Source organism: Caloenas nicobarica, chromosome 19 (assembly GCF_036013445.1).
Source record: "Caloenas nicobarica isolate bCalNic1 chromosome 19, bCalNic1.hap1, whole genome shotgun sequence".
Lineage (NCBI taxonomy): Eukaryota > Metazoa > Chordata > Aves > Columbiformes > Columbidae > Caloenas > Caloenas nicobarica.
This window is the reverse complement of record NC_088263.1, coordinates 6776461-6801855: the sequence shown is the minus strand read 5'-3', so window position 1 is coordinate 6801855 and position 25395 is coordinate 6776461. Positions and strand designations below refer to the sequence as shown.

Genomic DNA, 25395 nt, shown 5'->3' with positions numbered 1-25395 from the left:
AGAAAATAATTCCTCTGATTTGAGTTGGTGCAAGTTCAGGCGTTTCCCTGAAAAGACCCGACACCTCTCGCTGTGGCAGTGGGATGGTGACTTCCCGGTGGTTTATGGCCAAGTACGTGTCTGTGTGCAGTTCTGTGCCAGAAACTCGGCCTCAGCTGGTGCTTCAAGTGCCGCAGTGTTGGCTTGCTTAGTAAGTCTGAGTCTTAAGATAAAAAAAAAAGGCGAGATACGAAAGATGAACTGATTCTAGGTGGTAATAAAGTTGTTTATAGGGTGCGTGTGCTTTAAACCAGGGTTGCCATGTTGGTGGAGAGTGGATGGACTCCGAATTTAATGTTCCCTGCAGCTCTAAATATTTGGAGCTGATGCTTCTCAAGGACCTTAACTGCATCCTGTAACATGAAGTTTCAATAAGATAGGAACGTTTGATTTAATTCCTGTAGAGAGCCTAAGAAACCCTGCTTCCCAACCAGCTTGTTTAGCTTGTCTGCTTTTGGGCATCCTTGAGCAGATGATGTGGCTTAAATAGCTTTTAAAGTGCCCATCGAATAATGTAGAATCCTTCCATGCTCTTTAACTTCTTCTGATTAGTTTAAAATGTTTTTTTCTACAGTTTTTATTCTTGACACTTTAAATATCAATGAAATATCTTTGCAAAGATACCAAGTTGAAAAACTATTTGTAGCAGCCACTAATAGCTGCCATTCTTTCAAACTGTGGAGGAAAGACGTTAGCTGAGAGTTTGATAAACATGATGTGATCAACCATTGCAAAGCTAGGAAAAAAAATTTCAAGTTCTGTGTTTGGCTTGTCCTCGCAGCCTCCCCTGCACACACGAGCATGTGGAACTTTAGGCCAGTGTGTCTTTTTTTAAGCGTTTCCCATTAAGTCCACAGATTTTGTTGTTTTCTGGACTAACTTTCATTCTCAGTGCTGTGACACACAGAGTTTAAAATGATATTCTGTCTGCAAAAGCTTTATCAGTCTAGTGTGCCAGCTCCAAAAGGCAGGTGAGATTTTTTTGAGGGACGAGGGTTTGGGTTTTTCTCTTGCCAGCGGCTGCCGAGCAGCGTGTGAGATGCTGGGTTGTGTTGTACAGCGCAGAGCAGCTGAAAAGCCTCCCTGGCTATCTGGGGATCTACCCGGGTCTAGATCAACCCGGATCAATGTTCTGTGACACATCACCCTGTCACAAGTGCGGTGTCCTTGTCCCCTTTGCTGCCCATAGAGTAGGAAACATGTCCTGAGTTTTTCCCAGGTCAGCCGCTCCATTCCTGTCACTGACAGCAGCTGTGGCTGTATCGATAAACTGATGTCAAAGTGTTTGTGTTAAATTAAATACTCTTGTTGCTGGTCTTCGTTAACCATAAGTAAAATTACAGGTCTCGGAAATAAAACTTTCAATTTTTCAAACAAAAAGATGACTTTATCTTCCCAGAAGCTCGCACGTGGCACAGTTGTGCTGGCAGAGCGTGGCTTTGGCTCCGAGCTTCAGGCCTTTAGAATTATTTCCTCCTGTAAAAACTACAGGAAGAAGACACAAGTGTTCAGTATTTTAAAACATTTTTTAGGGCAGGCTATAGGCTGCGACAGCGGGGAACTGACTACTTTAAAAAGCCCAAATTCTGCTCCAGGGGCTGCACTGACATTTAGGGCTGAGGGCTGGAGTTGTATGAAAGTAGAGATGATTTCAGTGGGAAACTTCAGTGGTTAATTACAGAGAACTGAGAACAGTGCTGTAAACAATATTTTGACTCATCTGGTTGGAGACAGTACATTAAAAAAAAAAAAAAACAAAAACATGTTTTATACAGAATGATTTTCACTTCTTTGCTAGGGAACTGCTATTTAATGGGACATTGAGAACCTGAAAAATCACAGTTCTGGCGCATTTCATTGGGGAAGCGGGAAGTTTCAAAGTTGTCCAAAGGCAGGTTCTGTAAATGTCCCTCTTCTCAGTCGCAGTTTGGCTCAGAACATCTTTTCTCTGTGGCTTTTATGGGGGGAAGCAGGCTTTTGATTCCACTTCTGCAGCAGCAGACCTGGGGCCGTGCCAGGCAGCGGCTGCCTCGGTGGCTCCCAGTCCGCCCAGTACTGGGCAGCACCCGGGCACTGGGGAGAACAAGGCACTGCTGAATGTGAGGGTTGTGATCTGGTGCTCCAACAGTGCCATTCACAGAACAGAAACAGCGCTCTATATTTTAAAATTTGATTTAAAACTACTAGTTTGTAGTTCCGCAGGCACTTCACAAGTTTGTCTTTCCAATGTACAAACTCTTCTTTAGTTGGGATTTGGCTGTATAAGCAATTACAACTAATTGCTTTTAATATTTCCTGAAGAAAAGCCATTGTTTCGTGTTAACTATCTCAGAAGTCCAAGCAAGTCTTACAAATTCTGTGGACCATATTAGTTTTCAGTGCTTTGTGTGAAAGGTGAAATAGTGACAACAATTTCCGATGGTCTTCTCTGGATTCCCTCAAATTTTTGCCGACGCATTCATTAAAAATGTGCAAGGAAAGTCTATTGCTAAATCTTCATTTAAACCTTTCACTGTGTTATCTTTCTATATCGTTTCCTTCCCCTGTTATTAACTACCAGGATGTTTGGATGTAAATACTTTTCCTGCCTGACTCATCCCGCAGGGTCGGAGACCTGTGTTCAGATTGTCTTTTTTTTCCCAAGGGGCAAATTCAGGCCAGTTGGTTCATCTAGAAATAATGAGCAGGAGAGGCTGCAAAGCTCTGGCAGCTTGCTCCATCTGATTTGAAAACTTGTTTTTTAAAAGCTTTTTTTTTGAAAGCTTTTCCCATATTAAATTATAAAATATATTTTGTTAATTCTTTTCCATCCACCTGTTAAGACCAAAAGCAATGATTTTTTGCTCAGGAGCATGAACAGTGATGCTGTGAAAACTGGATCTTATCAAAGAACTTAGGAGGATGGAGGGAAACTCTCCTCTATACAGAAGAAAATCTGATCTGTACAAAAGTACATCAGTGAAGCAACTTCTGGAAAGGCGGTGCAGGGAGCACAATGTAACGGGTGTTTGGCTTTGGACACTGAATAATTTCATTTGCTCTGGATATTGTTTTGTTCAGAGGCCAAATTCCACTCCAGCCAGACACCTTGCAGTGAAGGTGACCGCAAGGCATTTTACATGTTATTTTAGAGTATTCAACCAAATGTCAAGCCAGGTCCTTCCTGGCTTTGTTGATAAACTGTTAACTCCTACAAAAGCCAGGGTAACAATTTGTTTATTTGAGAGGAAACAGGATCATGCTCCTTTTTTGTACTGGCTTAAGGAAGAAGTGCATGAAAAGAACTACTTAGTGTGAACAAGGCTGGTAGATACTGATTGCTTAACAGGATAAATACCAGCAGAACTGCACATTGTAGTTGATCCTTGGAATGCAAGTGAGTGAATGGATTCCCATAAAATTCCTCCATGAAATCTTTGATATCAGAACGTGTCTGGATAGACCATATGTTTTAGTAATTTCCTTATAAAATTTTGGGTTAGCATCTTGTGTCGCATTTGAAAATAGAAATTACGAAACTGAAGTGGAAAAATCGCTGCTGACTGTTAAAATGAATTATATAATTAGTAATGATATGTCCTGTGCCCAGTCTGGTTTTAATACTTCACCCCAACCAAAAATCCAATGATTCTTGTTTCCATGGAAGGAAGCAGATGCCTGAACAATTTACAACAGATGCAAGGTTAATGTAGAGGCGCCAATACCAGTATCGGTGGTCACTGCCAATATGAAATCCTAGTCTGTTCAAAAAAAAAAAAAAAAAATCAGGTGCTGACTTTTGTTAGTGTCTATGGTTTTCTAATCACACTTTTGTATTTTCCTCAAAGTTTCTTTCTTCCAACAGCAGAAATGTCCATTATAGAGAATACCATAAAATAGTTACAGCACTTATCACAGATCAGAATTAGAAGAGGAGGGGGAGAAAAATCTCTTTTTACACAGTTTGAGTGCTGTTTCTAACAACTCTTTAAAAAGGCAGTATGAAAGTAGCCTAACACTTGAAATCAGCTCTGTCTCTTTAGGGAAGTTAAAGCCAGAAGTGAACAAAAAAATGCGGAACCGCTTACATAAGTCATAATTTCATTTATGCTTGCTCTGCTTTTTCTAATTCCATTTTGAGGACAAAGAAAACTCGATATTCCGCTAGTTGATATTAATTTTGTCGTGTTTTGTTGTATTGCTATAGCAGCAGTAACATCAGCACCTTTATTTAAAGAGCAAAACTTCCGAACCAACAGCATCCAGGGGTAGAACTTACACCTCTGAATTGCTCCGTGTGGCTTTATGTGGATTTGCCTTTTCCCTCTTGCCTCGACACCTGGGTTGTGATCGAGCAGAGAGGATCCGGGAGCCGGGATGTGGATATTACTGTTATTATCCAAGTTCCAGCATCCAGACGGTTCCATAAGGCACACGAGGCAACTTTTGTGGTTTCCTTTTTACTGGAAGTTGTTGACTTCGTTACAATGTGATTTGATTTCCATTGCACCGGTTAATGTTTTCCCTTCGCATCCCTCTGTAACACACTGTGCAGTCTCTTCCCTCACCCCTGCGCTGTTGATCGGTGGTTTGTTTTTCTGTGAACAGAAACATCAAGCAAACCACCCTCTCCAACCTGCTCTCTCCCTAGCCCTGGAAATACTCATTATTCTAACACAACTGTATAAATGTGTGCCAAGACCAGGATTTTTTGGCGGGCGGGGTCATTAAAGCCATGGTTTATTCTAGCACAGACAGAGTGAAGTTTTCTGACCTTTCATGTTTAAGCTAGAATTTAAAAATATAACAATTCTTCTTTTTTGTGAGAATGCTAAGCTCTAATATTTGCCTAGTTTCTAGGAAGCTTGCACTTAAAGGCTAGTTCAACGCCAAGCTGTCTTTTGCTGTAGAAGCGGTAAACACAGAGGTGCCGTGCTCGTCTCCAGTGTAACGGATGTGTGTTTTCTCTTGCTGACTCACCAGCAGACACAGTCTTTGTATATTCACAAAGAACTCATGAAGAGGACTTTAGGGACACCCACGTGTGCCATTGAGGCTAGGGAGTATGTTGTAAGTCCGCGCGTATGGTGTGATCAGCCCCATACCGTTGCTACACAGTCGCTAACCCCACTTACAACGCCGTTAGAGTGTGCTGTGGAAATGCGCTTCGTAAAAAATAAAAGGAAAATTTGGTGGGAGGCGAGTTGCAGCTTACTGTGTTATGTGCAGGAAAGATATGTCTGCTGGTTCTGGAAATGCTGAAATTGGCACAACTCAAGTAGCTGGACCTGTGAAATTCAGAGTAAGTACTACAAGCAGGTTCCACACGTTGATTCTAAATTATTTTATGGATGCAGTTGTGAGCATCATGAGCCAACCCCTGATTTCCAGCCGTGCAGCGACACGTTTTGCCTCGGCCATGGAGCACTCCCTCGAGCTTTCTGAACCTTCCCTGAACTATCTGTAACGATGATACTTCATGGAATCAAGATACATGACCTCTAAATCTGACACCTAGATAAAGCAGAGTATGGGGAGATTGTTACTGAACCAGTAAGAAAGAAAATTACCTCTTGGTTGTGATTTATTTCAACTGTGTTTTCTGTAAGTGAGGTTGGTGGCCGTGACTGTCCAATAACACATGGACTTGCTGGCTTTCATGCTCTCTCATGTGTTATTGAAGCTTGTGGCTCTTAGGCTCCTCATATTTTCCCTGCAAGACTAAGCTAGGCTGGTTTTAAATTGACAGCTTGAAACAGATTTGCTCATTTTGAAGAAATGAAGTTTATTTGATCATTTGAGGAAAAATGCCCCTGTTCTCCCAGGAGCTGTGAGCAAGTTTCTAGCTGTGAAAACCCGACAGAACGGGCAACAGTAGTTACTTAGTGTTTAATGCAGATTTATTTTCAGTCTGCTTATATTCGTTTGTAGAAACTGAATCGCTGTTGTGTAAAACTATGAACACATTTCGGAAACGGCAAACCGTGAATATTACTTATTTCAGCATTTCATTGTTTCCAGTCTATGATCTGCTTTATTATTTGTACTGATTATAACAATCTCTGATGTACTAGTTTGAAATGCTATTAATAGAAGTTCTCTATTTTTGTCATGCTTAACAGCATAAGAATTTGGCCTACAGTGTCTAGAATGCCTTTCAAATTTGCTGGATTTACAGCAAAAGAATAGTCTTGATGCAGATGATTCCTTGCAGTAGTATAGTGCCTCTAGAGTGAGTAGCGTTTAGAAACTAGCGCATGTAGCATACATTTGTGCCTTTTATAGAGTGCTTCGTAGGTAAATATTTATTCTGCACCATGAGTCTTGTCTGTATATATGTACAAGGATCTCAATTTGTGCTGATCATGTCTATGCTAAAGTTCACAGGACTGCTAAAGCAATTATGCAAACAAAAGCTGCCTATGCTGAGTTTCTTCAGCAGCTCATTCTTTCTCCTTCCTGTATGATTATTCTCTCAAATGGATTGGGTTTGTTTGCTTTTTTTTTTAATGGCCTTGTAGCTGAGAGCGTGAATTTTTCCTTTGCATTGTGATTATTATCATGTGTTGACTTCCTAATGGACTGAACTTCAGAGGGAAGTTGCTGTGTTGCTGCTGAATGCATCAGCTCACATAGAATATTTCACTGTTTATTTCAAGGCCGTATCTTTTCCTTGGGTGGTTGGCATGCATTACTGTACAAATTCTGGTGACTAATTATAATTGCTATTTTTGAAAAACTTGCATTTCTTAAAACTTGCTGTCCAAAACATCCTAGGTGTGGAGCCACCTTTTTTTTTTTTTTTTTTTAAAATCCAATCCTGAAGAACTGTGCTCTTGCTGAAAACAGAGCATCTGTTTGAGAGCACCATACCTGAGAATGTTGATAATAAAATAACGGAGAACTCTTGAATGGAAAGATGTTTGGAAGGCTGACAGCTTGCTGCCTGGAGCGACAGGCGTTTTCCAGCCTTCCCATTTCAGCTGTCTCTAGGAGAGCACGTGCGTTTTTGCACTTACAAGTTTGTTGCGTAGTTGGAGCATTTCGCAACTGTCCCCAAATTGCTGGCAGGACGTGCCTCGGGCAGGTTGCAGAAGGAGCCTGGGTGTAGTTTTGATTCTCCCTTTAATAACTGGGCTGTATATCTTGCACAGCAGCTGACTTGTGCTCTTTGGCCCAGAGCAGCAAAGCCCTGGAGCACTGTCAGTCTCTGATTGCCTGGAAAACTTGAACTGCAGCTGTCGTAACGTCTTGCAACACTGGAATTTGGTGATTTTGGTGTTTCCTGGCACCCTCCAGCACTGCTGGGAGCTGCATGTGCAGGTGATGGAGGGCAGAGGGGCAAACACGCTGCTGTGCAGGCTCCTTGAGCATGTATTCTTTTTAGTCTTGCTTTGCCAGAGTAGCTAAACGATATTGTTTTGGCTCTGTACCAGGCAATGTGGTAACCTCTGAAGAATTAGATCATGTATATCCTTTAAGGAGCTTGAATAATGCCTTACCATGCTGTCATAGAATCAACTTGGTGTAAAAAGAAGAGATTTTTTTTTTTTCTTCATCCTTCTTCATCCTGACCTTGTCTGACTGTATGGCCAGAGTACATTTGAGACTGGAGTATTTGGTTTTGAATTGTTCAAGGGCATGAAATGACTTTACATGACTGCCCGGAGAGCGCTGTACGCAATCCACAGGGATATTTCAGAGCTGAGAAATCTCTGGGGATCACTGGAGATCCATTTTTGCCGTACCTGGTCGCTCAGTTTCGGGTTGGTGTTACCCCTTCTCTTACCCCCTCGTAAGGGTCTGTGCTCACGGCTGCATTTCAGCACAAAGTATCAAAGACCTAAAGTGACTTGCATACATTTGCAAATCCTGAGGCTTTTTTCCACGTCAGAGATGTTACTGTGATGAGAAAAACCAGTGTTGGTGTAGGTGCTGTAAATAAGGATATCCAGGCCAGATTTTTTTCCACCTGCAGTGCTAAATCACACATGTAGAGGTCCAACGCTCCTCCATCCCTGTTTCTGGCGAGGAGACGGCAGCTGATCGATAACGCTGGCCCATCTTGTGAACTTTTGCACAGATCTGTTAGTGTGACCCATTTTGCCTTCCAACAGCAAGGGGATTATGTGTCATTTTATAGTAACATCAGCCTGAAAAAGTTCCTCTTCTACTGATGCACTGTTGTTTTTTTCTCTTTCTCCCCCCCCACCCTATATCTCTCCAATTTTTACATGAAGCTTTCTCTCAAGCTGGTAAGCACATTTACAGCATGCCTGTCCTGTGTTTTAATCACAATTTTCTGTGTGTTTTAATGTGCACTGTGCCACATATGACATGACACTGAAATTAACTGTTAAATTTGTTTCTTCTTTGTGTTTGCTTTTTTTTTGATATTTATCAGATAACTCTGAATACACAGGTCTGGAATCTAATAGAGGTGATCGGAATTCAGTCTTTCTAATAAGCTGCTAAAAAATTAACTCTAATATTTAGTTTAGTTTTCACTTTTATAATCTAGGGCTATGAAAATGTAGAAAAACAGTATAAAGTAATTCTGCTACTGTACAAGTATACATTAAAACATTTAAAGGAAAAAAAAAAAAATCTTGAGGTCTCTGCTTGCTGGACCTTTACCAGAGAGAAATGCTTGCTTTTGTGTAACATAGCTGCAAAGTTTGCTTTCCATGTCCAGGTATTACTGGAAATCTGCATCATTATCACCTACATTTTACAGCCCTATAGTCCTTCAGAATAACTAATAATGATATTAAAGTTCTTTAAACCATAACCAACAAGGTTAACTCGGTCTGATTTGAATTTGCAAATGGAGAGATACATAGGAATCCTAGATTCTGTCTTGGATGCAGCTGGGAAGGTTTCTAGAACTACGGTAAGATAAATGTTACTGAGTTGGAATGGGAAGGGGTGAACGTAATTGGGAAAGCAAATGATGTGCTGAACTTCATACACAAGGTACTGTATTGGCTGAGATGCTCCACACCTTGATGTGTTCCTGACAGCTTCTCTACATTCCTTTGCCCTTTGTGAGCCCCATCAAAAGGAGAATTTGACCGGTTTGCTGAGCCACTTTGTCCCAGCAGCACAAATAATTGCTATTCTGAGAGCTTCAGAGGATCCACAGCAGTGTCTGAACTGCATTTGCTTGAAAACTTTTGTTCTTCACCAGTCAGTGCCTTTAAGTGCTCTGTCCCCCCTTGGGTACATCACTGTGGACCTGCTCTGTTCATAGCAACTTATTCGAGAAATGTGTGTGCCACCAAAGCCACCTGGTGTGGTTCTGCCAACACGGTGACTTGCTTGGGCTCCATCAGCAATATTGCTTCTCACTGGAGACCTGCGGTGGGCCTGAGGAATGAAGGAGACCTCTACCTTACTTGCAAACCTTGTTCTTTGGGCTGGTGGCCCAATGCATTTTTACCAGGGAGTTTCGTTTGCTCTTTTCCTGGTCCCTTTCCTTCCTGTGCAAGAGCCAAAACTGAGGCTGATCAACCTCGTGCTCTCCCCATTTGTAGCTTCAGCCCAGAAACTGGTCCTAACGCAGCGTCTTTTTTTTTTTTTTCATAGTCTGTCATCTTGGGACAACAGTTCACAATTTGCATCCTGAATCCCAGTATCTTTGTGCAAAGAAATCTAATGAGCACTGGCTCTGCTGGCCCTATGATAGATAGCACATCAAAAATAGCACGTTTTCCCCCCGACACCTCACTGTTGGAGCATTTCTGGAAAACGTAGGCAATATTCACTACTTGAGAGATAGCCCAGGTCGTGTGTTTTTGGTGTTGTGGTTTTTTTTTTTCTTGAGAGCATGAAATGTGCAAAAATTGCTCCTTGATTCTTCGTTTTAGAGGAGGAACTGTAGTGTCTGTTACGATGGGAAGTGATTGAGCATGGAATAACGTCTGAGTGAGATCACCTCCTCGTCTTGGGCACGCTTTTCTATGCAACACTGATGCTTTGGTCTGAAGCATTGTGAACAGAAATACTGAATTTAGCCCAGCCTAGAGCTTTTGCATGGAGTTGTAGTGAAGAATCAAAAAGAAAAAGCTTTTCCAAATTCATTTGACTACATTTATCTCATTCTTCCAACATACAACTTGGAGGTATTTTCAAGCATCTCTGTCTCTTCTGCTTTGAGTTGAGAAGAATATGTTAAAACAGCCTTTCTTGTAACTGCTGGTTTATTTACAAAGCTACATCCAGATGCTTTGCCTTAAAAAGATATGTATAGCTTTAGCGTGTAGATGATCCATACAGTATATTGAATCCTTCTCATGTTTAATGTGATGTGGGAGTTACTGTCAAGCTAAATATTATTATCATTAAAGAACACATTAAAATAGATCTCTTCCGTACCATGCACAACAACTAATGTAAGCACTGCTAGGACTTCATGGGGTTTAAGTTTCAAAATGAGCGTGACTTACTTAGTTGTTTCCTTCATTTGTCTTAAATTTGCTTTCTCATTGTCTCATGAAATGGAACACTAAGTGTATTATTACACAGCTGATCGAGGCTTAACTGGACACATATGCCGTCTTTTACTGAAAATCAGTATGGCAACAATTTCATTAGGTTTGCCTGTTATTTTGCAGTGGCTGGACTGAGGAGATGACCGGTCGGTAGTTGTCCTCCATCCTTCTGACACCCACACATGTTCTTTCGAAACAGCGTGTTCTGCAAGTGCAGAATGAATTGCTTGCTGTCCGAGACACATTCAGTAGAGCTGGAGGGGTCCAACGAGCAGCTTTTGTGGCAACGTGTCCACTAAATCACACTCCTCTGAGAGAGAGACTTGGCATTTCAGTAAGACTGATGTTGCACCCTGCTCCCAAGCTTTCAGTAAGCTGCTGGGCCATTGGATTTGGTTGCTCAGCTCTGGGTTTTTATCCTTCTTTCTCCCATAGACTGGTATTATTCCTCCTTAGGAATGAGATGTGGAATAAGCAGAGACCAAAACAAGAAAAACTTGTGCGAATTCAAGGTCATGTACAAGAACCTCATTCCTTTATGGTGCAACTAATTAGTATTGATGTGTGTGCACTATAGCCCACCCAAACTGTCCCCCTTGCCTCCTTGCAAGACAAAAATAGGTTGTACTTTAAAGAAAATAATATGGATGTATTTTATGTGTCATCTATCTGCTATATTAAATTGAGGCAATCAAGAACACAGGGATAGCAGTTTGAAGGCAGAAAAGGGCTTTGCAAGCAGAGTCACACAAAGGCAACCACTGTGGTCTTCAAGTGTTTTCTTTGGTTATGACTTCAAATTGATTCTATGGCTTGGATATAACTCCTGGTTTTTATGTTAGTAAATGTGAGAGAGGAAGAATTGAGAGACTTTGAGATGGCATGTGGATCCCGGAAAGTATGCAGCACGATTTTAAATTGCAGAACCCCAGAGGAAGCGCTTCTATTGCCTTATGTCAGGGCTCTCCTGAACACACTAAATTAACTGTATGAGACCAACTCTCAGACTATGCAGAACAAGCCAGGAAGTAGTGTATAACACAGGATTAAAAGCAACTTTTATGGGGATGCTGTCTGGAGCAGAGTAGGCAAGGCAGGAAAGATCAGCATAAGAATGAACACTGTTAAATAAAATCCAATTATAACTATGGATAAAAATAGATTTTTGACTTTACCATTGAATTCTGGCATTCTTTAGCTGATCTCCCATTAGCTTTCTGGTATGGAAGTGGGATGTGGTCCTGGGATTATTTCTAGGGCATCCAGGTTGCTAACAGTTAACTCTCAGTACAAATGAGAACAATGCTTCAGACCATTGTGATTCTGCACAGTTTTTTGCGGTATTCTCAAAATGCAGTCCTGAAGGATTCTTTCAGGCTCTGATTTTTCATCTTTTTTTCTTCCATCCCTCTCTGTGCAGGGAGCAGGCCCAGAAGACTTCAGCAATCTCCCACCTGAGCAAAGAAGAAAGAAACTTCAGCAAAAAGTTGATGAACTAAACAAAGACATTCAGAAGGAGATGGATCAAAGGTACATTAACCTCCAATGAAACATGAAATGTAGTCTCACATAGAAGATCCTGAGGTAACTCAGTGTTAAAATCAGATATGAAATTGGAACAGAATGAAGGTATTTTAAATAAAGATAGGATATGATTGAGGAAGTAGCATCAGCGGTTAAATAAGAGTTAAAGAAATAGCGATAATCATGACTCATGTTTTCAATATTGTCCTTTAGGGCTTGAACCACAGAGCAGTCCCACTTCCTTGCCACCCACACTCTTTCCCATTTTCTATGCACACAAAGCAGAGGCAGGCACAGCATTGCAATTGTCAAGAGTTTGGTGGGAAACTCTAAAATATAAAGAGTTTTAACTTGAGTCGTGGGACTCACATTAACCTTTCTCCCCCAAGTAATGCCTGGAGAAAAGCTGAATAGCTGTGCCAGTAATACAGGAAATCAGCTCTTAAGTCCACCCTCTCTAAGCTCTGAAATGTTCATCGTCATGCAGATAATATTTTTCTTTAAGTTCAGCCTCATCTTGCCTCAGATCAAAGGCAGCACATTGCTGTCAGTGAGAGCTCCACAGGCTTTCCTGGGGGAGCTCAGGAAGGCATGTACTACATTTATCTTGGCCTTACAGCACGGCATTTATCATAGCAGGCCTTAAAATTAACAATTCTGAAACCCTGGGTGTTTGGTATCTGGGTCGATACAAAACACAGCCCCCAGAAAGAGTCTAGTGAAAATCCTGGATAGCTTAACAGGATGGAGGGTCATGTTATTTGGCCTCAGGTCCATCTGTCGCTGTGCTGTGACAAATGCAAACCATCTGGATTTAGTTTCATTTTAAACAGTGTGAAATAAATGTCTTACAAATGATTTGGGTTGCAAAAGACAAACTGCAACAGGCAGGGTGAGAATTTCTGGTCAGTGCTCCGTTTTTATTATTTATGTGTCCATGTCCAGCTCTTTGTCCCAGTTTCTCAACCAGATTTCAGCCCATGATGGAGAATTATGATGCAACTGTTTGTCTGCGCCCCAAAAACTGGGATGATACTCATCTAGAAAGCTGAAACTGTCATTCGTTGCAGTAGTTTGCAGAGTAAATTCTCTTCGGGCAAGTGATTTTACTGTTATTTTTTTAATGGCTGGTTCTATAGAGGGCAAAAAACCCTGTCTGGCTGTTCTGTTACCTTTGTAACTGATTAGGCTTGAACCGCAGAGTAAAGAAGAGGCAGATTATTATCCTTTCATTTGCCATCATTTAGAGAAGGGCGTTTCTCCCAAGCCACACTAACACTTCCATATTTTATTTTTCTTCTGTCTCTCAGAGATGCTTTAACGAAGATGAAAGATGTTTATATCAAGAACCCACAGATGGGAGATGCAGCGAGTGTGGACCACAGATTAGCAGAACTCGGACAGAACATTGAAAAGTTACGATTAGAAGTTCAGAAGTTTGAGGTATGGGAAGAGACATTTCACTAAAAAGTATCGCAGCATATGCTCAGTTCTAAGTAGATGCTTCACTGCTTTTTCAGATGTATTGAAGCATTTTCTTACTAAGTATGGGTACTTAAGCATTTGCATTAATTGAGATCTTTGAGCCTATTTGTGTAACATAAGTATTCACCATCTCTTGTGACTGTCAGGCAACAATCCTGCTGTTTTAAGTTGCTACAGAAAACAAATTGTGAGAGAAAATGCGGTGCTCTCTGGACTGCCCAGAGGGTTCAGCTGCTTATTGTATTAATTAAATAATTTGAAGCATCGTGTTACAGCTGTCTGTGGAAAATCAGAGGAACATAAATGCAAAGCACCGTCTATAGCCTAACGGCGAGACAGAAGCCATCAGATGAAATAGGTTTTAAGGAATAGTCTGCCATTAACGGGAAGCTTCTTAGAGATAGAAAATCTCAAGAGCATAAGGAGTATTCTGAATATGTGAAGCCAGTGTAATTACACCAGAAGGAGTGTAGGGCTGAGGAAAGGCTTCACTCTCTAAATTACGCTATGTGCATAAATAGATACAACCTGCTAATTTTAGATGTTTCTTGCAGTTGTTGGCGTTACTATCCATTATTTATCCATTTGAAAATCACTGGCTCTCTTTTTCTCCCTGGCTTTAGTCCTCTTGCATTCAGCAGTCACTGAGGTTGCTGTGTTTCCGGTGTTATTGAGACTACTACAAGCTGCCACACATCTTTTAATTTAATGTGACTGTAGCAGCATCTCCCAACAGCTGTTGTTAACTGTTTCTCTCCATGTTTTCAGCACCCAGTGTCAAAAAAGAATCAAATTTCAGTGTTTGCTTTTTGGCAAGACCGATAGACTTAAAATACACTTAAAACACAGAATCTTTTCCCTCTGACAGCTGCAACCCAAAGGAAAATTTAAAAATGCTTACAAACTGATTTTAGTTCCGTAGTCTGAATGTCAAATACAACACAGCGGAGTAAAAGCAGCTTTTATCCCCTTGTAAGCCGGGCAGGAGGGATGTGTGACGCTGCGTTCCCTTGCAGGGCTGGCTGGCAGAGGTGGAGGGCAGGTTACCCCCGCGGAACGAGCAGGCGCGGCGGCAGAGCGGGCTGTACGAGGCCCAGAACACCTCGGCCGTGAACAGCTGCGCGCAGGACCGGGAGAGGTACAGTATCTGTACAGGCTGGCACCGGCACCCGCTTTCCTCAGCTCATTCGTTGGGAAAACTGGAGCTCTGCAGCGTCCAGAAACTTGTTCTTTAACCAAACGCAGGCACTCTGTGAGGCATCTGATTTTAGTGTATAGAAGATCCCAACTTTGAGCCGCTTTTCTGAATATGAGGAGGGCGACGAAGCTGGTGAGGGGCCTGGAGCCACAAGCGTGATGGGAGCGGCTGAGGGAGCTGGGGGTTCAGCTGGAGAACAGGAGCTGAGGAGAGACCTTCTGATCTCTGAACTGCCTGAAAGGAGCTTGGAGCCAGGGGGGTGTTGGTCTTTTCTCCCAAGTAACAAGTGACAGGATGCGAGGAAATGGCCTCAAGTTGCGCCAGAGGAGGTTCAGATTGGATATTAGGAAAAAATTCTCCCCGGAAAGGGCTGTCAAGCATTGGAACAGGCTGCCCAGAGCAGTGGTGTAGTTACCATCCCTGGAGGGGTTTAAAAGGCACTTAGACGAGGTTCTTAGGGGCATGGTTTGGTGCTAGGCTCAGGTTAGGTTATGGTTGGACTTAATCCTCAGGGTTTCTTCCAACTGAAATGATTCTATGATTCTGTGATTCTATGATGAAATGTTTAGTAGCCCCTACACTCACCGCTGGGAAGGTGAGTGAGGTAGGTGTGTTGTTACAGCTTTTGATGGGGAAAATGACTGGTCTCACCCATCGTTTTGTGATGGCTGCCAGTGGTAACAGCCAGTTCTGAGCACGCTTTGGAATTGCTGAGCTGCGGCAGCTATAGTTGCTCACCTTGCCTTAATGTCTGGTAACCGAGTCGTTTCTCTTGGCTCCTGAGGCTGGTTGCTATAGTTGCTGTGTATTTTCCTCTCTTGAGCAGCCCAGATGGCAGTTACACAGAAGAGCAAAGTCAGGAGACTGAGATGAAAATACCTGCCACGGATTTTGACGATGAATTTGATGATGAAGAACCACTACCCACCATAGGAACATGTAAAGCGCTCTATACATTTGAAGGTATTACTCAACCTTTACTCTCATTTTTCTTACTGTTTTGTTTAATTCATATGCCAAGGACAAGTGGGAAACCTTCACTTAACCCCTGCAGAGCTTAAATAGACAAAAAGAGAGCAAGTGAGGCTCTGGCATGATTATGTCTTGTGGAGGGGCACTAAGACAGTGATTTGTCTCCCATTACGCAGGGACTCTGCAAGAAAAAGAACCAAAACTCTGATGTCAGGATCACATTCAGCTGGTTCTTTGTGTACACACTGTCTGCAGAATCACCTGCTCATGTTCTTGCTGATAGTGATGCAATGAAGGTTGTGTCAGCACGTTGTCCACATGTGCCCAGACAACCCTCCCTTGCATCTGTGCTTCCCATTCTCCAGGACAGCCTAAGCTCTGTGTTACTGTGTCTTTCAGGTCAGAATGAAGGAACAATTTCTGTAGCAGAAGGAGAAATGCTGTATGTAATAGAAGAAGACAAAGGCGATGGGTGGACGCGAATCCGAAGGAATGAAGATGAGGAGGGCTATGTCCCTACGTCGTATGTTGAAGTCTATTTGGACAAAAATGCCAAAGGTGCTATGACTTATATTTAATACTATTATTATTATTTGCTTTCACAGAGATATTCAACCTCGAAACTGCTCTGTGTTGCAGATAGAGCCTTTTTAAAGTCTGTGCAGTGCCATAAGGTGCATTATTTCGTACATGGACTAATATGGCTTGCTGTACTGCAAAATGTGCTTGTTTTTGTTGATCAGAGAAGGGTAGTGTGGTAGACTGTAAACCTGGAGGGGAAATGCAGCCTTCCCTAGGCAGTGCTTGTCCAAGTGTCGCTGCCATTGCACACCCGGCTCAGTGCAGGAAACACAAATCCGTTTGGAATAACGTGGGCTCTCAGACGTCCAGGTGGCATCTCAGACGCATTCACAGGTCAGCTCTTTGTCCCAGTGGAATGTTATATAGGAAATATTTAGACTGCGATTTTGTGTCTCAGTGTGATGGCTTTTCAGAGCCTAATGTGTTCTGTGGAGCTTTTGGCTTGAAACCTGGTTATCATTTAGTTAGTGTGTTTGGAAGGAGAAGGAGAGATCTTGCTAAAACCTGTCTACACAGCACTCTGTGGTCCTCGATAAGTCAGTAAAACATTAAGAAAGATCCTCTATTTCCCATCTTGCTACATTTCAGAAGATGTTATTTGCTGTTTCAGGTGACCATAACTAATGGTTTAATCTTTGGTCACACAAGATCAATGGAGACATTCAGAGCTCAGACTCTGCAATCTTCTGTTCTGTTGTTGCTTTTAACTCCTCACCAACAGGTGTGTTGTGTAAATAGTGGTGCTGCAGGGGAATCCTGGATAGAATATCTGCTGTTACAGCTCTGTGAACACCTGCTAATGTAATAACCCAGAAATCAAAGGATTTTAGTTCTGTTTCAAATCAGGATGTGTTTGAAGTCCGTTGTTAAATAATTGATGTGGGTGTTTTTCAGCCACTTAATCCTTCAGATTATTGTTGTGTTTCCTAGACTTTAGAGTTCTTGGTGTGAAACAAGTTGCCTCATCCAATTTAGAAGAAAACTGAACTCTTCTCATTGGGGTTTAGGGACAATAGGAAGAGAGGGAGGACTGTCTGTAAACAAACACTACAACTTGATCAGTTCAGTCTCAGATTCAGTATCACACAGCGCAGTGCCTTGTCTGCTGCAGATGAAAGTCCAGGATCTTGTTTCATTTTGCCATAATAAGGTAGTTTTATGGGGTTTTTTGGCAAACACAGTCAGTTAAAATGCAGGAGTGTGAAAACCCCTGCCCCTCTGTCAGCTTTTATTCAAAGAGGAATTTGCCTTGTACGTTCTCCTCGCTTCGTGTTCAGAACACGGCAGAAAGCCCAGGATGGGAGATCCCGTCTCTTATCCTGGAGTTCTCTCCTGTGGAGATTGACTCGCTTTGCGTGTGGCAATAGTTGAAAGCAACGTGATTATTCTCCTGGAAAATGTGGTGTTCAGCAGTGTAGGCTGCTTGAAACGGCTGAGATAGTCTGGCATCTAAATCTGTCTTAAGCAATAGGCACGACTCTGCTGCCCTCGATGCGCAGCGTGGTTCACATCCGTGGGATGTTACAGCAAATCGCTTATTTACAAGCAGAGCAGCAGGTTGGATGGGAAATGAAGCAAAACACATCTCTGGGTGGGCTGAGAAACCCCGACAATCCTGCTAACTGAACTCGCCACAGTTTGTCTTTAATTTACCCCTCTGGAGAGAATGTTGCAGGTCTATTGCAATAACCAGGCAGAAAATCGTATTAGTGTGTTAATGGTATTACGCAAGTTATAGGATGATGCTCAATGATGGTGAAGATGCAGTCTGAGCTGGGAGTGAAGGCTGATACAGCTGCAACAAAATCAAATGTATCTGTGAATATCTAATGTAAAGGAACCATAATATTTACCTACTTTATTTCTCAATTCTCTAGTTAAAAAGAAAATCTAAAAGAGAACTTTCCATGAACTGTCCCAGCAGCAGTATAAAGATTTGGGGGAAGTGCTGCTGTGTTGAAAAGACAAACCTTTTTGCAAGCTGCAAATATATCTAATTTGATTTTTAATATATTAGTAGAAGTGACTTTGACTCCTTGAGTATCTAAAATGGAAACTATGACTATCCTGAAAATGACACTGAGTGCTAAAGCATTTACAAACTTTGGTAGTTCTTTCCTGGTTTTGGAAAGCATCTTGAGCATCTCAAGGTTCGTTTTGCGTGAGGGGAGGGAGGATTCGCACCAGCTCCGAGCGCATCTGCGACTCTTTGAGTCCACGGAACCGATTTCTGGCTCAGACGTAGGTTGTGTCTGTGCCGTGAGCCGGAGGCAGCTCTGCCTGCGAAAAGCAGCTGGGAAACGCTTTGTGAAAAGCCGCTGGCGAGCTTTTCCAGTCGGCTGCTGCCGGTGTGGTCAGGGCTTTGCGGCTGAACCAGAGGTGAGCAGGACAGGTAAGTCGTGTGCTGCAGCCAAGCCAGGTCTGCACAGCCCACGCGAGGGCTGCTGGTGAGGTTTCCAGCGGTCCCTCCGCTCAGAGCCTGTTAGCAAACCCTAGCACAAAAACCAACAGTAACATCTATCTTGTTTTGCCCTTTTTTTTTTTTTTTTATTTTCCAGATGTGTACAAATCACTTCAGAAAATCTCTGAGTAGGTTTGCATAGGCCTGTTCATCTTTTATTCTACTGATTTGCTGCTACGGTTGTTTTAAGAGCTCTGTTTCAGAAGGTTTTCTTTAGAAGAGATGAACGCACGTGTTGTTTCTCCAGCAATGACAGACTGTTAGGTACCGTGTGCTCAGCTGCTCTGTAAGTTCACCTTGAAATTTAAAAGTGCGTCGCTACCAATGAGAGTACTGGCCCGACTGTATGAATTTAGTTATAAACAGTGTTATTGTCCTTCCTAATATAAATAAGAGCCAACAGAGTTTGAATTTAGTTGTAAACAGCATTTTTGTCCTTCATAAATGAGAGCCAACACAGTTTGTTCTCTTTGTGATGCGTGTGGGAAACTGTTAAAATACTAAAAAACATGCAGACTGAGAATTGGATCTGTTGGATGTAAACTGATGTTTTGGGGCTTATGCCAACCTCTGATTTTTAGGGATGAGGAAAAAAACTCCTATGCACACCGGGGTGCAGCTTCTTGCAGGGCTGTTCTGCACCTGTCAGGTATCTGGTGCTGACAACTGTCCAATACAAGAACGAGTTGGGTCATTTTGCTCCAGACTGACCATTCTGTGTTATTGAATATGGTACCTCATCATCATCTTGGCGACAAAACCGTCTCTCGCTGAGGGATGTTGTGAAATAGTGCGATACACAAAAGAACTTGCATGAAATAACCAGTTTTTTATATGAATTCTCCATTGCACCCAACAAAAAAATCCCATGTTTGCTTCCCCCAGACAGAGTGGCTGTTTGGGTGCCCGCATGGAATAGAGGCTGTTTTGTGAAGTTAAACTTCCTGAAAAACAAATTTTGGAGCCATGGGCTGATTAGCATTTTGGCTTCTCTGCTGCCGTCGGTCTGTTCCTCCTCCCCTCCGATTATATAAATAAATCCCTATAGACAGCTCTGATTTCAGCGTTGCAGCTCTACTGTTTGTTTGCTGTAACCATTATGCAGAGCTTTGACTTATATAAATAAATAAGCAAAAGTTAACCATGCTGATGCACTTTTTATCTAGGATATATCTGATTATTTAATGCTTGCCAAATTATTTAGGAAACAGTAATTATAAACTGGACTGTGGCTTTTTTAAGATCCTTTGTTAAATACTTGCCCTTAGTTCTCCCAGTATAAAAAAAATTGTATATAACATAACTTAAAAACTAAAGTTACTTGAATTTGAGTTGTTTTTATCCTTTTATATAAGTATAAATGGATTTATAGGCTGTTCTCTTTAACCTAGCTGTTGTCTTGGTGGCTCCTCAGTCCCTCTTATGTCGATAAGTGTGTTTGGTTACTCAGCTGCCTGTATCTGGTTGGACTTGCATAGAAACTCCTGTTTTGTGTTAAGGTTTGTTAAATCTGGCCAGTGTGGTTGTTCTGTTTCTGTTGTTATTTTTTTAAAGAATCATCATCTGTCAGGAATCTCTTTATAGCTTGATGTACCATGGTGTCATCTTCTAATAAACGTTATATTTTCTCATTCCCGTGAGTTTCTTTTAATGGCATTTTATTGAAGTTTCACTTTACTAACGGAAAGCAAGTGGCCCAGAGCTGCTTTTCACCTGCTTCCCACACTAAGTTATAAGTACAATTCTTTTTCAGGAAAAATATTTTGTTGTGGCTCCGCGAAAACTCTTTTGTGCTGTTTTTTATGGAAGTGGGTGCAAGGGAAGTCGGAAGGTTCTTCCCCTGCCCTCTCGAACGCGAGGGAAGTTTGGACTCCTCCTGTATTCCCTGGACATGGTGTCTTTGGCCAAACCACACTTCAGGATTGCAGCTTCGCTTGGCCACAGAGAAAACTCACCCTCGGCCAGGGGGTCCAGGGCTGTCCCAGGCTGGGCTTAGGGGCTGAGACCGTGTCTGCTCACCTGCGTATTTCTCGACTTCCCTTAAGAATGAGGTGTCTTTGCAGCCTGGTGTGTAAGGCACAGCTAGGCAGGGGTTGCCTGCAACATCCTTGGTGCTTTAGCTTCCTGTCGTTGTTCTTCGGTATCATTAATGGTCTCTGGAGCTGTCACTTGAGCAGATACAGTTCTTTGCAGACTGAGAATGAAAAAGCTGTTTGCTTTCTCTGTTGGACACAGCAAGGGCTGGCAGGGCCGCGCTCCTGGGTCTGTCGTCCTGGTGACGCTGGTCCCAGCGATGCTCGGTGCTGGCAGGGCCGAGGGGCAATGGGGACACTGAGTGTCCCCTCCTGACCTGGCAGGTGCTCGGATGCCGCGTTTCCTTTAACCTTCGGCAGGCAGTGCCGCTCGGAAGGGATCCCGGGTTCCCCAGCCTCTTTCTAATCCAGTCTCTTTCTTTTTTTTGTCTTATGTTTTAGATTCCTAAAGGTGTTTGTGCTGGTGCAAGAACCTCGGGGCGAGCTTGTCACAGAAGGAGAAACAAAATGGTCTGTTTACCCTGCAGGCAGTTAACACACGGCCACGGAAAGCCAGACTCCCAGTCGTGTCTGGAGTTCCCACTTGAAAAATTCAGGCCTAAATTCCATCCCAGTCCCGTTCAGATGCTTGCTCTGTTCCATGGCATGCTACTTGTGGCTCGGATTAACTTATCAGCCTCTCCCACCCTTTGCCACGTTGGCAAAGCCCCTCTGGAAAACATAACCAACGCTTTTCCCCCGCCCGATTCCTCCCAACGCCGGTCAAAGAACTGCTGGCTGCCCTTTGGTGCAAAGGGAAACCAGAGAGTCCCACGTGTGTCCTGGTCTGTCTGCTGTCCCCCCTTGTCCCTTGGTCCATCTGAATGTGTGCCCTGGTCCCTCAGCATGTCACACGGTGCCTTTAGCGCGGGTCCTGCGGGTCGTCTCACGGAACAGCGGGAGGGAGCCGGTCGGTGTGGGAGCTGCTCCTGGGAGCAGCGTCACAGCAGCCGGCCTGGCCTCTGAATTTGCAGATATTCAATTTAAACCATTAGTCAATAATCCTGCTTTCCCCAAAAGGTCGCTAATACTTGTCAGCCTTTATATTTTTTTTAAATCTAGGCTGATGCTCATTCCAAGTATTAAACCCCTATGACCTTGCTGTTTCCTGAAAGCCTTCAAGCTCACGTATGTACGCTTGTTTTCCTTCTTGTTCTGTCTGCCCCCTCCCCTTTATCCCTCATTCCTCTCTCCCTCCCCTTCCTCACGCACACACAGACACACACAAACACAGACACCGGCATTTCGGTTTGAAGCCCCATTTTGCTGGTCACCAAGATCTCCGTTTTGCTCTCGTTTCAGTCTGCATGCTCGCCCTGCTGCCTTGCCTGTGCCCACCTTCCCCAGGGCCACGTTATCTTGTGGCTCGTGGTTGTTCATCAATTTGGAGTTTTCTTTTTTTGGTTTTGTTGTTGTTTTTCAGCGTTTCAGACCTGCCTTCTCCTTTTGCATGACCTCTTGTGCGTTGTCATCGGTCAATATTTGAATAACAGAATTTTTTTAGAAAAATAAAAGAAAAAAAGAAACTGCACTCAATTTCGTTCTCCCATCTTGTCATGGACTGGACCTCGACCCAGAAGCCAGACAGGAATTGTGACTTATTCCTCAGCCATCCTGTTCTCACATGGTTTTATTTGAAGCAGAAGTAGCACGATAAGTGATGCTGCACCTGATATCTCCAAATATCTCATGATCTGGACCTCAGCTGCCTAGGAAAAGGTCAATTGCTTTTGAAACTTCTAAATTCTAAGTCTTGGTTTCCCCTGAATCTTTACCATTGCTGGGATTTTACAGTTGTCTTGTCCACGTTTGAGCCCCGTAAGAGTTGGTTGCTACCGAACAGCTCTTGAGGGCCTAATTTACTCATAGATCACCACATTTGGGGAAATCCACTTCTTTTAGGGAACTTTGGCATCTTTTGTAAAAATCCCCAGAATTTGAGGAAATTTACAGGGACACCACTACAGGCAGTGACCCTGAAATGAAACCTCTCAGGTTTAGTTTGCAGAGAAGTGTGTGTGTCTCGTTTTGCTGCCTGCAGTGTTTTGCGCAGGGTCAGCACATGGAAATGTGTCCAGGAACCAAGTTCTCCCCATGGCTGGGGTTTTCCTCGCTCATCTCCATTCTGGATAAAGTAATTTTTGAGTTGGCTTATGCCTTGTGTTCATAACTCTGTCCTTATCTCTCCATTCAAGACACCAACTTTTATTTTTCATAGCGTGGTCCCTCAGTCCTACAGTTTGTGCTGTAGCTCCCGTATTATGGTGCTTAATTAATACCTGCGAGCATCGACCAGCAGAGGCTGCAGTTTTTAATCTCGTAGCTCAGGACGAGCCGCGGGCGATACCGACGCTGGGGCTGTTCGGCTACAGCGTTAGCGGCGTCAAAAGGGTCATAATCGATTAAATCACCGTCCTTATTGTTGCTGCTACTGGCGTCATGTAACCGTTGAGATCCATGAGCCTCCGATAGCAGAATGTGATCCCCACGGTGGCACTTGGGGCTTCGTACTTTGGCCAACGTCCCTCTGTCAGGGGATCAAAGTGGTTGAGCAGTTAACGGGTGTGCAAAAATACCTTCGAAATATTTTTGGCTGCGGTATTTTTATTCTCGTGTCCAATGCACTGTTGAATCAGCAGCTAGAAGAATTCATTTTCACCTATTGTTGTGCCATCTATGTAAAAATTAGATTAAAAGTTTGCTTTTATATATTTAATCTAGGTGGACAGTATATTATTGTCAGCCTCTGTGAAACATTGGAACAATTGCAATGTCTGTGTTGCTAACGAGCGCTTTAGAAGGAGCATTAGCTTTAGCTGACTGATTTTTCTTCAAAAGTTGTATCAAAAGACCGCGTATGGGGTTTTTATAAACTTGGCAACTAGTTCCCAAAATCTCGGATCTTAAAACTTACTGCAAGAGAAAAGTAGTGACAGTCGGGTATTGTAGCCTACACATCTTTGTTCCGCTGCCTTTATTCAGGGTAACGAATGAGTAATTTTTGTAGAATTTGCCTTTTGCAAAATCTTAAAGGACTAAATATGTGACTGGTTTATAAAAACTCTGCTTGAATTTACTAATCTCGCCCAGAAGTGTGGACTGTACATCCTACAAATCTCATTATCCCCAGCAAAAGTCTCTAATGCCCTTTCTTAACACCTGTAAATAGAGAAGAAACATATTTACTGATACTGAAAGTTGTGTTTAATGCTGAATATTTTTCAGAAGCTCATTTAGTTTGATGCATATTGTTCTTTGTTTTTTGGTTTCCTGCCTGAAGAGTCAAAAGACCTAAAAGAAGCCAAATTCTATTTTAACATGATGATGTCGAGCACTTTTTTATTTGTATATGTGTGTGTATGTGTGTTTGAGCACTGATCTCTGGAGTTTTGGTGGCATCTCAGTGTTGTGATTTCATTGCCAATGTAAATGGTTCTGGTGTTACCCGTTCATTTCTGGAGACAGAATTCAACCAAATAAAGTGCTTCCATTTGAAAGCGAATATTGACCTTGTAACAATGAAAGGAAAAGTCATCCACGTATTTAAATAAACACTTAATTCCAGAAATACAGTTTCGGTGGCCCCTTTTCATCATCCAGAGAAGACAAATGGTTTTGTCGCTTCCCAATAAAAAGAGTTTTCCCTCTTTGCTGGTTGTTTGCAGAGTTCGTGGCCGTTGCTCCCAGTGCCACCACCAGTGTTGCCAGCAGGAAGGGGAGCTGAGCTGTGACTGGGTCGGATCAAACGTCACAGCCCGGAACTCCCGGAGCTGCTCTTACACCTCCGTGTTCTCCTTGACTGTGGGATGGATTTGGGTTTCACTTCCAGCTGTAAAATTCACAGCAAATAAGCAGAAACAGCGTGTTCAGGGGGGTGCTTGTGTCTGCTGACACATTAGTGCCATCGGTAAGAATATATTCTCATTTTTTTTAAATTTTGTATGTGAATTTTCAGGTATTTGAAGTACTAATTTGGCTCTGCCTGTACCTTTGAGGGACTGTCCTGCAAGGCTGGTTCCCATCAGGTCACTTCAAGACACAATTTTATCAAACTTCAACTTTTCCAGACGGCACTGAAGAGCGACTGAAGTGGTTGTGTTTTTAATTTGTTCATCTGAGGAGAAAAGAAAAATGCGCAGTTGTGGTTGGAGCCATTGGTGTGCTTGGGAAGGCTGGGTGGTTTTTTTCCCACTTCAGTAGGAACTGGAGCTTGGGGAAGATATTTCCTGTAGTGGAGTTGTACCTTGCAACACCCACAGCGAATGTGCTGCTGTAGTGGAAGACTTGGCATTGGAACAGGCTGCCCAGGGCAGTGGTGGAGCCGCCATCCCTGGAGGGGTTTGAAAGTCTCGTAGGTGAGGTTCTTAGGGACGTGGTTTGGTGACAGCGTTGGGTTAGCGGTTGGACCCGATCTTGATTAACACACCATAGCTGCACGAGTCTGAGAAAGGCACGGGTGCCGTTGGACTTCAAATAAATTACAGATGCAGAACTGAGCTTTGAGTGCTTTAACGGACAGAGGGTAACAACGAGTACAACTCAGGCTTTGCCAGAGCTGTTTGTCTAGACACTGAATAATCTCCTCCCTCA

General features: G+C 42.9%; 1 protein-coding gene across 14 annotated transcripts in view; it reads left to right on the top strand.

Annotated features, from left to right (window-relative positions):
- The window catches only part of FNBP1 (formin binding protein 1), a 93230-nt gene extending 68845 nt beyond the window's left edge, over positions 1 to 24385 (top strand). For 2 of the 14 annotated variants that reach the window (XM_065648795.1, XM_065648791.1), the window contains exons 11-18: positions 5002 to 5088; positions 8259 to 8273; positions 11932 to 12041; positions 13346 to 13478; positions 14537 to 14658; positions 15542 to 15681; positions 16090 to 16248; positions 18831 to 21170. In XM_065648795.1, coding sequence (XP_065504867.1) covers positions 5002 to 5088; positions 8259 to 8273; positions 11932 to 12041; positions 13346 to 13478; positions 14537 to 14658; positions 15542 to 15681; positions 16090 to 16248; positions 18831 to 18865 — 801 coding nt within the window. In that variant the 3' untranslated portion in view covers positions 18866 to 21170. The other 12 variants (XM_065648800.1, XM_065648803.1, XM_065648804.1 and 9 more) reach the window with 10 other exon arrangements.
- The last annotated feature ends 1010 nt before the right edge of the window (positions 24386 to 25395 follow it).